Genomic DNA, 14301 nt, shown 5'->3' on the forward strand with positions numbered 1-14301 from the left:
AATTTATTTCTTATGTTTTTGTTATTATTTTTATTGTATGTGGTAACTTACCAAACTCCGGTGACAAGCTGTCTTGTTGAGACATTTGTTGATTCGCATGATGTCCTGGTATACCGGAAGATCCGCCGCCATTATGTTGAGTTAGATGATGTCTCACATCTCCCCCAACCGCTGAACTTGCCGCTGCGGCTGCTGCCTGCGACACCTAATTCAAATCGATAATAAAGTTATTGTTGTGTGATTAAAGGTGTTTATCAATGTAACCACAATCTGTGTATATCTGTCTAAACTAATATGTCTTCAAACATAATTCATAAGTAGATAAAGTTACTATAAAATATTTTAATTTGATAAATAGCTTTTAGAATTAGATATTTTTTCGTAATATAATTAGATAATTAATCAAAGAAAAATTTACCGCTAGCCGAAGGGCGGCTTCAGCTTGGGAACGTAACAAAGCTTCCGCTTGATGCATTCTCAGTGCTTGTTCAGGTCCGGTTGCCTGGACACCTTGTTGTTGAGACCCAGCCGATCCTTGAGCACTGCCGCTCATGTCTCCGTTGTTGCCCATTCTCATGGCTGCCGCTAGCGACGCCATATCTACGGGCGACAAATTCGGCGACACCGAGTTTTGCAAACCTACGAATGAAAAAGATATTGTCGAATTTTAGAACGATATCTTTTATAATATAATATGTACGAAGTGTGACCACATTAAAATCGCGGGCAGAAGAAGGGGGACAGAAAGATTGTATGCAGTCTTATTCTTTTTAAACACGTCTCGTAAAAAGGTTAAAAAGTGTCGTCTTAAGATTTCGTAGTATTACAATTCGAAACATTTACTTAAGTATTTATTAAATATATATATAGAGAGGTATATATATAAATATATATGTATTTTCTTCGTCATTCGTGAATAAGTAGGCCAGTGAAAGTTTTATTTATTCGGAAGAGTAATAATCGGACTTGTTATGTATGATTCTCGGCGTCGAAAATAATATTTTTACGAAGAAGACAGCGGTAGAATTTCAGAATTTTATATTTTACATAGATACGTTCCTGTACTCGCCGTATACAACGAAGTTTTCGGTAGTAGGAAACACCGCGATCCGATCGACTACGTTACGTCATATAGCAAGTTTGAGTCGATCAAATCGCAGACTCCTTTTTGCGGAAAAATTGAGCAGGTAAGCGAGAACTTGACGCGTTAACCGAATAAAATGAGATATACGATACGAAGATTTGTTGATATGTGTCGGTTGTAATCGGTATGTCTATGAATGGGCGAAGCGATACCGCTTAGGCATAGGTTAGTGTTATTAAACGTCGTTATAATTAATTATGTTCGGTGGCATAAGAGTCAGTAACGCCGACACGACGACAGTGACGCGGGAAAACATCATCGTAAATAAATCTTTATCGGTATAATTGGAACGGAGCTATCGTTTCTCCTCTCCCGGATGGCGTTGTCTCGCGTTGTCCGATAAAGTATAATAACGCCGTCGACGTCCTTGAAGACAACGCAAAACTATTGCGTTTCAACGCTATACGTATATGTATAATATGTAATATGTATATGTGCTTTCGCTCGTTCAGCAATAAAAGAACGTTTCGATTCGAAAAGCGAAATCCTGTCCGTTTCTTGGAGTTGTTTTCTCACCCGCTGACACGGCGGCGGCCATGACGGCCATGCGTTGTTGTTGCGATTGCATCTCGTCGTGATACTGTTGCGCGGAACCCGGCTGACTGCCCGCTCTCAACATTTCACTCAGCTTGTTACCGCTGGGTCCTGGCGATGCCATGTTGTTGTTGTTGTTATTGTTGTTGTTGTTCAGTAGACCAGTGCCTGCGCAGAAATCTACTCTCGTTAGTATGCTCGTGCGAGACCGCTTGGCTCTTACATCGCTAATTATTTGTTCACTTTATAAATAAACGAAGCGATCGAGCTCTTTGACGGATATTAATTCGACGTACAACGATGGGACCGTAGCCGTGTGTCTTGCATTAGATAATATTATTTATGAACGATTACATATCTATTGACGTTCATTCAAATTCATTTGACAAGTATAATAAAAAAGTTTCATGGAGTCTACATATTATATATATATATATATGTACATATATGTACACAGTATATATATATATTGTTACAGACAATTTTATAAGTTAATTCTAATCAATCAAATCAGAAATACGAAAATTGCAATACACGGATACGGCACCGAGCAATGATCGATTCCTTCAGGGCGCAAAACCAATAGTCGGAGCGTACCAGGTTCACTTCCGGCCGAAGATAGCCGTCCGTTTCCACTGCTGCTATCGGAGTGGGCCGAAGGCGATTGGCACATCGGTGGTTGCTGCAAATTTTGTGGTCCTCCAGATTGACCTCCCAAAACACCTAGCCCCGCACCTGAACGGTATTCGATCAATGAGAATGCATCGTGTACATCGTCCCTCGCTTAATAATCATTACAATTTCATATTTAAAGAAAATTCGATTCACGTTGTTATACCTAGACTCGAACTCGCGAGAATTTCCCTTTCTCTCCTATCGGCCGCCGCGCGACTCAACACGTATTGCGCTGCGAACTGATGTTTAGGATCCATCCTCATGTGTTCCATATGACTCAATAAACCTGCGATCAAATATGAACTAATTGTTAGACTGCGCTTTGTTCATTTGCTTTGAGACGAATAATTTTTGTAAATGAATATAAATAAGAAGATTCATCAACGTAGATCCGTTAGCGCCAAGGTTGTATCCGAAAACCCTTAAGTTGAAAGAAAAGAAGAAATCGAAGGAAAAGAATGTAGTTACTTATAGTGAAATCGATTAGGCTCTCGGGAACACTTATCAACGCTAACGGAGATACCGAGTAAGTTTTTTCTGTTAAATGGAGATGCACTTACCGCTCTCATGAGTGAAGACTGCTTGACACACCGAGCACGGCCACATTCTGAGGCTCGTGCTTAGTTGACTGGTCTCAGGATGGCAGGCTAGATGCTTCCTAAGGCTACCCTCGTTGACGTAGTGCTTTCCGCACACCGGGCAAGGGTGGTTGGCCGTCCGTCGCTTCGCTAGGTAAACCCCGGCAACGGAGGTTGTGCAGTCAGCGGAGGGAACAATAGGGCGAGACAATTTCAAGGTCAATGCCAAGCAGGATAAAGCGTCCCAAGGAACGAAAGCATCATGATCATCATCACCACCATATCATAATCATCACCATAATTATCATCACCATTATCTCATGATCGTCATGATCAATATCATCGGCATCACCGTATCAACTCATTGTGTCGTCGTCGTCATCATTGACATCATTATGAATCATTACGCGTATTTACATACATATCTCTTTCTGTGTCTTCTCTTATCGTTCATTTTGACATCACGATCTTTCGATAGTTCGCTAGCATCGGTCAACGAGGCCGCGGTTGACTTTGTTCCTTCTTCTCTCTCCTTCATCTCATCTCATCCTCACGCACTCACGTGCACGCGCGTGTACGCACGGCGCTTACGTACGCGTTCCGGGCGACCTCGAAGGCGAAGGGATAGTCCTTGCAGACGCGAATGTCCAAGGATCAGGAGAGCACTGACCTCGGACACGTTGCTCGCTGCCTACCCGTTAAGAATCCCTTTCACGAGCGAGGTCGTCGGACCAAAATCCAAGAAACGCGGACGCGCGCGCGCACGCGAACGCGCATGCGCTCCGATCAAACGACGCGAACGCGCAGAGATAATCCTCACGAAGATTCCCATCTTTTTCTTTTTCTTTTTCCTTTCTTTTTTCTATATTTTTCTTTCTTTTCTTTAGTTTTTCTTCCTTTTTCTATTTCTTTCAAATAAAGTCCAAAATTTGGGGAATTTCTTTTCGATGATTTTCTTTTCATTTCTGGATTTAGTTTCCATGCGCGTTCGCGATGTACAAAGCACTAACGAGCACACAAAAAAGGCGCGCACAGAGGTCGAACGAGACACCCTCGAAGCACCGAAAGAAGACATATGTGTTTGTATATTAGTTAAGAACCCAAATATTAGTTGGTGAGTGTGCCAAGTGCTACACCCCTCTTCTGCCCAGCGAAATATTACGAAGAAATGACAGGACAACGTATGCATAATTTGCCCGCGCCAAAAGCAATTTTTTTCAGTGGGTGGGGGATATATGAGGCGTACTTAAAGACTAAAGACGAACCACCCCTCGTGTCTCGACGAGTGGTTGCTCCACCTCTCTTAGCCTTACTTACGGTTTTATGACTTCTTTACGCGTATATATTCACTTTAGTCTCTCTTTTTCTCGCTTCTCCTCCACTTTTATTTCCATCTTTATCTCTATCTTTCTCTTTCTCTCTCTTTCTCTCTTATTCTACCTTTTGACAGTTTTCCACCCCGAAATCGCGAAAGATGAGGTTAGAAGCATCCCTTTAAATACCCAGCCGAATTAATCGCAATGTAAACGAAGGAACGAATCTTGTAAAATTTGAAAAGAATTTATAATATAAAATTCATTTAATTTAAAGAAGAAAGAAAAAAACAAGAATTCGTTCCTATCGTGGTCAGTGCGAAATGATAGAATAGATAGAAGAACATTGTACGTGTGTACGAGGAAAATATAGTGAAGAGTCGTGCTTGTAAAAAAAGACATGGAATTATAAACAGGTCTAATATAATTAGGGTGGAACCCGAAGAGAGAGAGAGAGACAGAAGAACAACTAGGAGGACATAAATGAGTAATTTTGAGAGAGAAAGTGAGAGACGTAAAGTGAGACGCTATAATCTCGACATTGGTCTGTCGCGTCGTTTCGATACTTACTGGCAACGCCGGAGGCATTAGGATCCTTGTGGGTGTGCTTCATGTGCTCCATCAAAGCTTCGCCACCGAGGAAGAGTTTGTGGCAGACAGGACAGCTGGTTGCATTCGGGCCGCCGATCAAGGCGGCGTGTTGCTGGAACACAACACGCTGTTGCAACTCCTTTTTTGGGGGCCGGAAGAAGAAGAACCGGAAGCAGGCACACGCGGCGCACCCGGTAGAGAGCCGACCCAGAGAATACCACCACAGAGTTGCGAACCAGAAGCGCAGGACAGGCAGGGCACAGAACAGAACGATTACCGGTAAGAGTTAAGGCACCAATTAACCACCGCCACCACCCCATCACCACAATAGTCGCACCACCACCACCATCGCGAAATCTACGCCTTTGCGAGAATATTCGAGTATCTGAGCATGAGTATTATTTTGTTGTGTATTTTATATATAGATCATAGAGATCTTTCTCTTTTGATAAAGGTCGTCCTATGAGTGTATATAAGGAGAACGTACGGAACGAATAATCGCCGGACAACGATTTACTGTTATGCGTAGTATTTACTTGCCTTGAGGAAGATTTTCTACCTTCCGAGTGATCGTAATTACGTGGCATTCGTAAAGTTGATTTCATGGTAATTTTTTAGGATAAAATAATTTGTTTCTTGGTGCTAAGATAGCGTTACACAATGGCATTTCTTTTTTCCTTTTTTTTCTTTTTACGATATACCTATGCAGTGTAATTTCTACTACGATTATTTCTCGCAAAGGGAAAAGAACGCGCGATTCTCGAAGTTAGGAAAAGAAAAGAAAAGAATTACTAAAGCATTGTACGAAGATTACCACCGCGAAATCGGACAGTCGAACGTTAACAAAGCGTGGGGCTTGGAGAACGATCGGAGTATGGCTCCATTCGTAAATCAGAACTATTATCTAATCTCTTTGCTATTATTCATCTTCGAATTCCACGCGCATGTGTAATATAAGTATATAGTAATCAATACTAAAATTGTCAAAACAAAGGAACTACCTCTTGACAACGGTGACGTTCCTCCGATCGACCTCACTGAACCTCACCAATGAACGGTATGATGGAAAAAAGCGTAAAAATCGACTAAAACGTGTAGCATCTACGATATATCGATAATTATCTACCAACATGACCATCGTCAGAATGTTGTAAGAAACAATTTCTCCTGAAAGAACGAATCTATTCGAGTATATTGTTTTCATCTAATCGTCAACTCTTTTATTTTGCCTTCTCACGATGGGCCATGTTATTAATCTATTATTAATAACATTAATAATGACAAAAGTGAATGAAAATTCGACGTCCTCGCTATCAGCTAATGCATTTCTTTTACGCTGTCTTATATTTAAAAAAAACAGTTTCGCGGTCGTATGATTCTTATTTTTCCCCTTGTATCTCATCTCTTTCCATCTTTCTTTCTCTTGCATATACGAAGGTCAGTTACACTCACATGAGGCGGTAAAAGAGGGGTATGCGCCCGAGGAAAAACATGGCGGCCAACCTTGTACGAAAGACTGCTTAAAGCGGAGGAGAAAAGAGAAAGAAGAAGAAGAATAACGCAGCTAAAGGAGGAGGCGGACAGGAAAGGCTAAAACGAGACAAGACGGCAATGACCCGAAACTTTTGGTGCAGTCACTCCATCTTGTTTCTTATTTTTTCCTTTCTTTCCTCCCTTCCTTCCACCCTTCTTTCTTTTAACTTTGTATTCTTCATTGCTTTTTTCTCCAATTAAAAGAAGAATTAAAAAAAAAAATTCTATCGTATCTTCTCGTTATTTTCATAAAATAAATGTTGCATATGCTAATCAAGCGAATTTAAAGATGGAAGAAATCTTTTGTCATCGATTAGATTAAAAAATTCTAAATGATTCGTCAGGAGAGTATGAGAGTTAGGTGAGAAAATGCAATTATTCCTCTATCTAATGCTAATTCGATAATTCAACGATAATGTTTCACTCGGCTTCTCTCGATTAAGAAGATTTGTTCGATCGTGATTCTAATTATCGCTAATTCGAAGGAAGTAGAAAGATAGGTAATAGGATGCAGATAAAGAGAAATGGTATGGTCGAAGAATTAGTTTAAAATGTGAGCCGAAAGAAACGTGTTATCCGTCGGCCCGTGTTTTCGATCCCGGACCTAGGCTAAACCCGAACGAACAAGTGGATGAGAAGAAAAGAAGTAAGAGGTCGTCGCCAGGAGCATCTAAAACGGGACTGAACGGCAATGACCTTAATGTTTCGGGGGCCTCCTTTCTTTTTTATCTCTCGAAGATATTCTTTTTTTACCACTCCTCTTACCCCCTACTCTTTCTCTTCATTCTTTTCAATGTATTTTTATGCTCTTTTCCTTCTTCTCAACTTCCTCCACTACCCCGCCACCTTTCTCCTCCACCACTTTTCTTTCTTCTGAAGTTTAATCCTTCTTCAGTGCGTTCTTTGGCGAGTCTTCTCGTTTCCTTCTTTTTTTCCCGGACCTAAGGCAACTTTTATCTTCTTGAGTCGAGAGAAAGAGAGAAAGAAGAGGATGACGAAGAAGAAGAAGAAGAAGAAGAAAAAGAAGAAAAAAGAGTGGCGGAGGAGGAGGAGGAGGAGGAGGACTACTGCGACGCTGGCCACCGTCGCCGCCGTTGCTGCCGCCGACGCTGGAGCTGCCGCATGCAAGTTATTCTCGGAGGGAGGCTGCGGTCCGTAGGTTCGACGCCCCGACCTGGCCCAACTGGAAAAAACCGGTTTCTTCGCTCGTGCTCTTCCTTTTTTGCCTGCATCCTCGCTTTTTGCGCCGCTCTCGAGTGCTTCGACTTATATCTTTTTTCTCTCTCTCTCTCTCTTTCTCTTTCTTGCTGTTTCTTCTTCTTATTCTTCTACTTCTTCGTTCCTGGCACACAGTATCTCGCCTCTCTTCGTCCTTTTCTTTCGATTCCACTTCATCCTTCTTCCCACACCTCCTTCTCAAATGCTTTTTTTCTTTTTCTTCTCTTCTTTTTCTTTTTCTTTTTCTTATCCTCTTCCTCCTTCCTCTCCTCCTCTCGCGAGATCTCGCTTCATCGTTCTTTTCCAGCATCAGACTGAGCTAAGCGTAGCGTGGGCGAATACTCCGAAGAAGTTTATGATTCGCCGTGACCAGATTCATCTTTCTCTTTCTCCATTTTTCTCTTCGGGCAGTTTCTTGGCTGTGGCCGAGTCTGTTACACCGAAACTACTATCTCTAATTCAATAGTTAACGCGCGCACACGTTTTCTCCCGTTTTGGAATCGATGAAATTAAATTTTTTTCTCTCTTCTCGTCTTCCACCATTTCCTCCTAACCTTTAATATAAATTTCACAGCGACCGTGTCATAAAACTCGACGAAAGTTTTCAGCTTCCAACTCGACAATTTTGCTCGGTAATAATTTATCCTTGGTTTTTTCTCTCTCTCTTTATCTCTTTTTCCTTTCTCTCTCTCTCTCTCTCTCTCTTTTTCTTTCAATTATTCTTTTCGAATTATCGAATTTCCGTTGGAGAATTTTGACGAGAAAGATTTCGCTAAAAAATTATCGTTTCGAATTCTTTGAGGCCCAATGCCTAGGGGTCTGGGCCAGGGAGTGGCATAAAAAGGAAGTGGGTGTGAGCACACGCGTAGCGGTGCGTGACGCCGAGTTCTATGTAGCCATTTTGTGTTCGCAGAGAAGGGACCGTCTTTGATCAACCGGTTAGATTTTTTTATTTAATCGCTGTGACACCTTCGGATTACCGAAAAAAGATAAAACCTCTATTTCTTCTTATCGCTGACAAGAACAAGGCATCTGTTTGGTTATTCGAGTTTCACTAGATTCTTTTTTTCTGTTATTCTTTTTTTCTTCCTCAATTGATCAATCATATATTTGTTTTAACAAGTGTTACTTCCGTAACTTTGGTTACTTATTTTAATCCATAAATAATAAGTATCGAAAAATGCATGAATAAATGTTTAAATTATGTAAATGAAATTGTTTGAGTATTTTTACAGCGTAGTTGCGTTGTTCACATTTCATATAGGAAAAAATCAGAACATTAAGTTATGTTGTGCAATTGATGCATTTGGGTTTATTGTATCTTTCTAGACGAATCAATTACAAGAAAAAATGGTGCTTCTTTTCGAAAAGATTTGTTTAAAGACTTCTGATAGACGAACGGTTAAACCATTAAGAGCAGAGATTAATTTTTCCTGGGTAAGCCTTTATTTTAATATAAATCGGATAAAATAATCAAACCTCTTGATTAAATTTAACATAAATAGATATTATAATATAAATAATTGAAAAAAAGTAATGTAAAGAAGATAAATCAAAAATCAAAGGAAAGCAATTCGCGGCGATTCTCTTTTCATTGGACGCGCCGATAAAGAGCCAAGGCCGTTCTCGCGGCGCGCAATTCTTTTCTCGTTGTTGTTCCTTCTTTTTCTCTGTCTCCTTTCCTTGGCTTTTTTAGTCGCACTCGCGAGGTCGCGAGCCTCGCCAGCAGACAACCTTCGCACGATTCTTCGACTCCGCTGCGCTCGAACAGAGCCTGCGAATGATATTCTTTCGATCGCATCTCTTTTCTTCTTCGCCCTTCTTTTTTTATTTCGTCTTATCAATGTTTATTCTTCTTTCTATATTTCTTTTTTTTTGTTTTTTTTTTCCAACTCTTCCTCTTACTCTCTTTTGTAACATTTGTCCATTGAGTTCTTTTTAAATAAATTTCACAATCAATACAATGAAACAAATATTTCGAATTTTTCCTTTCTTTCTCTTTTATGGAATTATGAATAATTCGAAACATGTCATCGAACAAATCGTAATTAAATTTTATTCATCATCTTTTCAATAATTTATTTGTCTCTCTCTCTCTCTCTCTCTCTCTCTCCCTCCTTCTTCTTTTCACTTTGTTACCGAACACGTTTGACATGTGCTGCGTGCGATTGCATCGATAAATATTTCTGCCAAACTTTGCAGTTTCATCAAACATATATAACAGATTTGGGGAATATAACGGAAATGGCATGAAATTGAGAAATCTACATATTTTAAGGTTATCGATAGTACACGTTCGTTTCGATTACACGCATAACACTTATTTTGAGAATAACGATAAAGTAGGACGATGAAAATTATATCGACTAATGATCGCAGTTTCCATTGCAATTCTGGGGTCATTTTATATAGTTATCTAATTAAACATTGATATCGTAAGCGATGGAATAATATAGTAGAAGCAATAAAATACGTTTCCACCGAACTCAAGTTTCTAGCTATATTACTGAATTTCCTATCTCTCTAACCATGTATCTACATCTATATCGACATTATAAACATACACTTACATATAAATAACGCTTTTATCTATTTCACATATATCATGTATGATCACGTTTTCAGACGAGATTAATTCAAATCGAAAATGATACGTTTCGATTAAAATATCGAATTTGTTTTATCTCGAAAGAATATAAGGAAAAAAAACGGTAAAAACAAATTCATAAAAAAAAGAAAAAGAATTTAATTTCAGTTCGTATGTATTAAATTCAAGACTAACGCGAGTGACAAAGACGGTATTATTAATCTATGCAAAAAATATATTGTTTGCTGTTCGATAATCCCCACCCAAAGAACGAACAGTCTCACCCCAGCTTATTGACGACGTCGATGACGACGACGACGACGACGACGACGTCCTCTTTATTCCTTCCCATTTTAATTTTAATCCACTTTCGAGCAACGTTGTTTCTATCGTAAAGCAACGTTGTCGCGCATTTTCAACACGTGTCGCGTGATCACCATCGAGGATGAAGAAGGAGTTTGGAAGGTGAAAAAAGGGTTGGAGAGTTGTGCCAATGGCAGTTCTGGAAAAGGCGAACCCCCGAAAGAGAGTGAGAAAAAGTGAGAAGGAGAGAGACGGAGAGTGAAAAAGAAACGTATAGAAAGAAATATAAAGAACACGTAGTACAGAGGGGTTGTCACGGACAATGGGTAGTAGAAATATCCTGGTCCGCTTTCGAATCGGCGCGGGAATGATTTCATTAGGGGCTCGTTCCTACCCGAACACGTACGACAACGATGAGGACGAAGAAAGAAAGAACGAGAAAGAGAAAGAGAGAGAAGAAAAGTGGGAGAGAAAAAAAGCTCGTCGAGCTACAGAGGCGGGGTCAAAAAAATTAATACCATAGGGGTTGAACGCGGTTTAACGATGAGGAAAAAAAAATGTCCCCGCTCGGGACTTAATTATTAACTCGTACTACACGGTTTTTTACTTCTCCTCTGATTCCTTTTTCTCTTGTGTTTTTTTTCTTCTTCCTTTTCTTTCACACTCGATCTTAATCCGTTGAATTGCAAACGCGAGAATCTCAGTGATTTTAACACCCGGATTTCTTCTTACGTTTTTTTCTTTTTCTTTTATTTATTTTTTTTTTTTTTTTATTTATTCTCGATGAAAAAAGCATTGCACATAAGGAGAGATAATTTTTACAACGTGTTTTATTATTTATTCTTTCTTTATACTATTTGTATTATCATCGTATTATATGCTTTTATTCTTATTTCATTTCGTTAAATTTTGTTTATTTCGATAAGTTTTAATTATAAGTCGGAAAAAGAAGTCAGCGAACCATTTTTTATGGTGACGAATATTTTTTTTCTTTACGAAAAAGAATTATTTAAAGAAAGGGTCGACAAAGGCATTTTATCACGAAAGACCGGCTCACTTTTCTATTTTAATGCTAGAAAAAAGAAAGAAAAAGAAAAGATCTCCTTCTGGAGATTCGCCAGGCAACGATGTTTACCGCCGAAGAAGGCTGAAGTGCTGCTCTGAAGAGGTGAGTTTCGAGCTTGCTTGCTTAATTGGAAAACCGAGCGGACGTTAAGGACCGACGATTAACTACCCTTATCGAAGTGTCGAAGATGTTGGTATATCGGATATTTCTGGGGAACCCAATAAATATGAATAATCCTTATATTTGTTTTTTTTTCTTTTCTTTTTCAAATTTTAGATCTACGGTAATAATATCTTATCTGCGTATTTGATGGGAAATGATAAATAAAAAAAACACAATCATAAAAAGGTACCTCCAATCTCTAGTAGTCGGTATCAAGGTTAAACCGATAATTTACATGCTATGCAAATCGTTTAAATGGCCGGATAGGTTAATCAATTTATGCAACGTTTTTCCAGACTCGCGCGTAAGTACATTTTTTCTCCCCTCCCTCGTTCGAATTAATTCACCTGTTGCTACATTCGTCGGTATTAATGATTGATCGGCTTTCATTTAAAATATTTATCATGAATGATAGGTAAAAATAAGTCTAACTTGTTGATAATAATAAAAAATAAACGGCGAAGTATGAACCATATATACGAACTCGATAAGCGTGGTCAAAGCGTGTAGATTGAAAGGTTTTAAATTACAGTTCAAAAGGTATGATTCCCATGGGTATTTCCATCAATGAGATCGTTTTACCTTTAATCATCATTACAGGGTATTTCGACTATAAGAGACAAAGGAAAAGCCGAAACTAATGGCGAATAATTTGGATTGAGGTTAATACGAGCATATTTGCATTCAGGGTGTATCTATACATACAATATTTTTCTTTAATACTATTCTGCGAGCATCTAACTAAAAAGATTTGGAAAGAAAGAAAACGCGAATTGAACAACGACGAAGACGGAAAGAACAAAGAAAAAAAAGAAAAAATTGCAAAAAAAAATATGAAAAAAACGAGACTAAACGATTACGAGCTTTGAGAGATTTTCGGTGAGTTTGCGAGCAGTGGTACTAGTACTCGTCGCGAAAGAAAATAAATCTAATGGCTAACGAGTTTTTACCAAGCTACGCGTTGAGGGCAATTAAGAAAAGGAGGTAGAGTAGGGCGAGTTACGTGAGTCAGAGAAGAAGGGTCTCATTTTTTTTCTCTTTCTCTCTTTTTCTGTTTGTCCGTGTTTTCCCAAGGAACAGGGAGAATATACCGTGTTACACGACATTCAACCTTTGTACTGCTAAACTACGGATAAATACGAAGGTTCCGTGACAGTAGACGAGAATCGTGGAAAAAGAAATAAAACAGCTATTGGACCGAACAAAGGGATGACTTACTTTTTTTTTTTTAATCTTTTTTCTTGTTATTTTTTATTATTCCGTCGATAAGTTTTTTGTCGTAGTATCTCGCATGCGCAAAAAAGTTAACATGTTTCTTCACGAAAGAAATGTTGTATCGTCGTTTCTATTGAGTTCTTAAATTTTTATCTTATTTTCAGACATCGTCTTTTATGCCGTTTCTCGATAGATATTTTGCAATATGTCTTCGTCCGGCACACTTAGTACCCTATTGGATACTTGCCCGCAATGTAAAAATAACAACAAAAATGCACGTCGTTGAGTTTATTTTGATCTCGTCCTGGTTCTTCGAGCGTTAACGGATACGCTCGTCGGCGTTCTTCTTTCGCGTAATCGCTTCGATAACTTTCGAATATATGTATACACATAAGAGTGAATTTAAAGAAAACAATATAATACAACGGACGATCGAAAAAGAAACAAAAACACATTTTCTAAATATATTAATACAGTTATAAATCGATCCAATCACGAGGTTCATTTCGAAGGAGGAGATCATCGATCCATGACGGCGTACGTATACATCTACATAAATGCCTATTAACTTACATAAGTCCATATACGTGCAAATGGAGAAACAATGATTGCAATGAAAGAAACGCTCGGATGACTACGCATTTTCTAAGATCCGCCCTTGTCCGATGGAGAGTTGGAGGAAAAGGGGTGAGTATCGAAGAGAACAGAGGAAGGAGGAAGAAAAGTAAAAAGAAAGTGCTGAAGGATGGGGAAGAAGGGTGTGCAGAGGGGGGATGAGGTACCGTAGACGAGGACTTTCATGCCCGAGTAGTACCGATCCGTACTCTCTATAATACATTTACGCTTCGACCTATTATAATATTATGCTCGGAGTGTATTGTCTTTCCTTTTCTAGGGATAATGTTTCACCGACACGCCAAGTTTCGAGCTACCAACGTAACTCTTTCGTTTCTCTTTCCACGATCATCCCTCTCCCCTCTTCTTTTCCTTAACCTCCTCCACCAACCTTCTCCTTTTCCTCCTCCTTCTCTTCCTCTTCCTGCCATCCCTCACAACAACCCGCCGTTTTCTGTTTCTTTCTCCCTAGTCGATACTTTTATTTCGTTTTATTTTCAAAACGTTAGCTCTGCTTCGATTTCACTGACACTCAACGAGATTGCGGGAAACGAAACACAATCTTGCTTAACGCTCGATATAGGTTTATGTATAATGAGAAAGTATAATCGAGTATATTTCTAATGTGGTTAGAGGTGTTTTAGGTAACTGAAATTGTTTCTGATATAAAGTCATTATTGTATATCTATAGAGTTCATAAAAAATGAAATGTGTTCTCCATTGATTAATATTTTTCTTTTATATGTGATAATTATGATAGGTAATAG

The 14301-nt window shown here is 39.1% G+C and overlaps 1 protein-coding gene across 3 annotated transcripts in view; it reads right to left on the bottom strand.

Moving 5' to 3' along the window:
• dati (zinc finger protein datilografo) overlaps positions 1-14301 on the bottom strand; it is a 74746-nt gene that overhangs the window by 367 nt on the left and 60078 nt on the right. For 2 of the 3 annotated variants that reach the window (XM_015316847.2, XM_089178130.1), the window contains exons 5-11: positions 4815-4974; positions 2914-3126; positions 2517-2639; positions 2276-2413; positions 1661-1858; positions 419-639; positions 52-205 (exon numbers count right to left, since the gene is read on the bottom strand). In XM_015316847.2, the coding sequence (XP_015172333.1) occupies positions 52-205; positions 419-639; positions 1661-1858; positions 2276-2413; positions 2517-2639; positions 2914-3126; positions 4815-4974 (1207 nt within the window). The remainder of the gene's footprint in view (positions 1-51; positions 206-418; positions 640-1660; positions 1859-2275; positions 2414-2516; positions 2640-2913; positions 3127-4814; positions 4975-14301) is intronic. The other variant, XM_089178131.1, reaches the window with a different exon arrangement.

Source organism: Polistes dominula, unplaced genomic scaffold (assembly GCF_049000335.1).
Source record: "Polistes dominula isolate Pdom_NZ unplaced genomic scaffold, Pdom_raw_medaka contig_77, whole genome shotgun sequence".
NCBI classification, from domain to species: domain Eukaryota; kingdom Metazoa; phylum Arthropoda; class Insecta; order Hymenoptera; family Vespidae; genus Polistes; species Polistes dominula.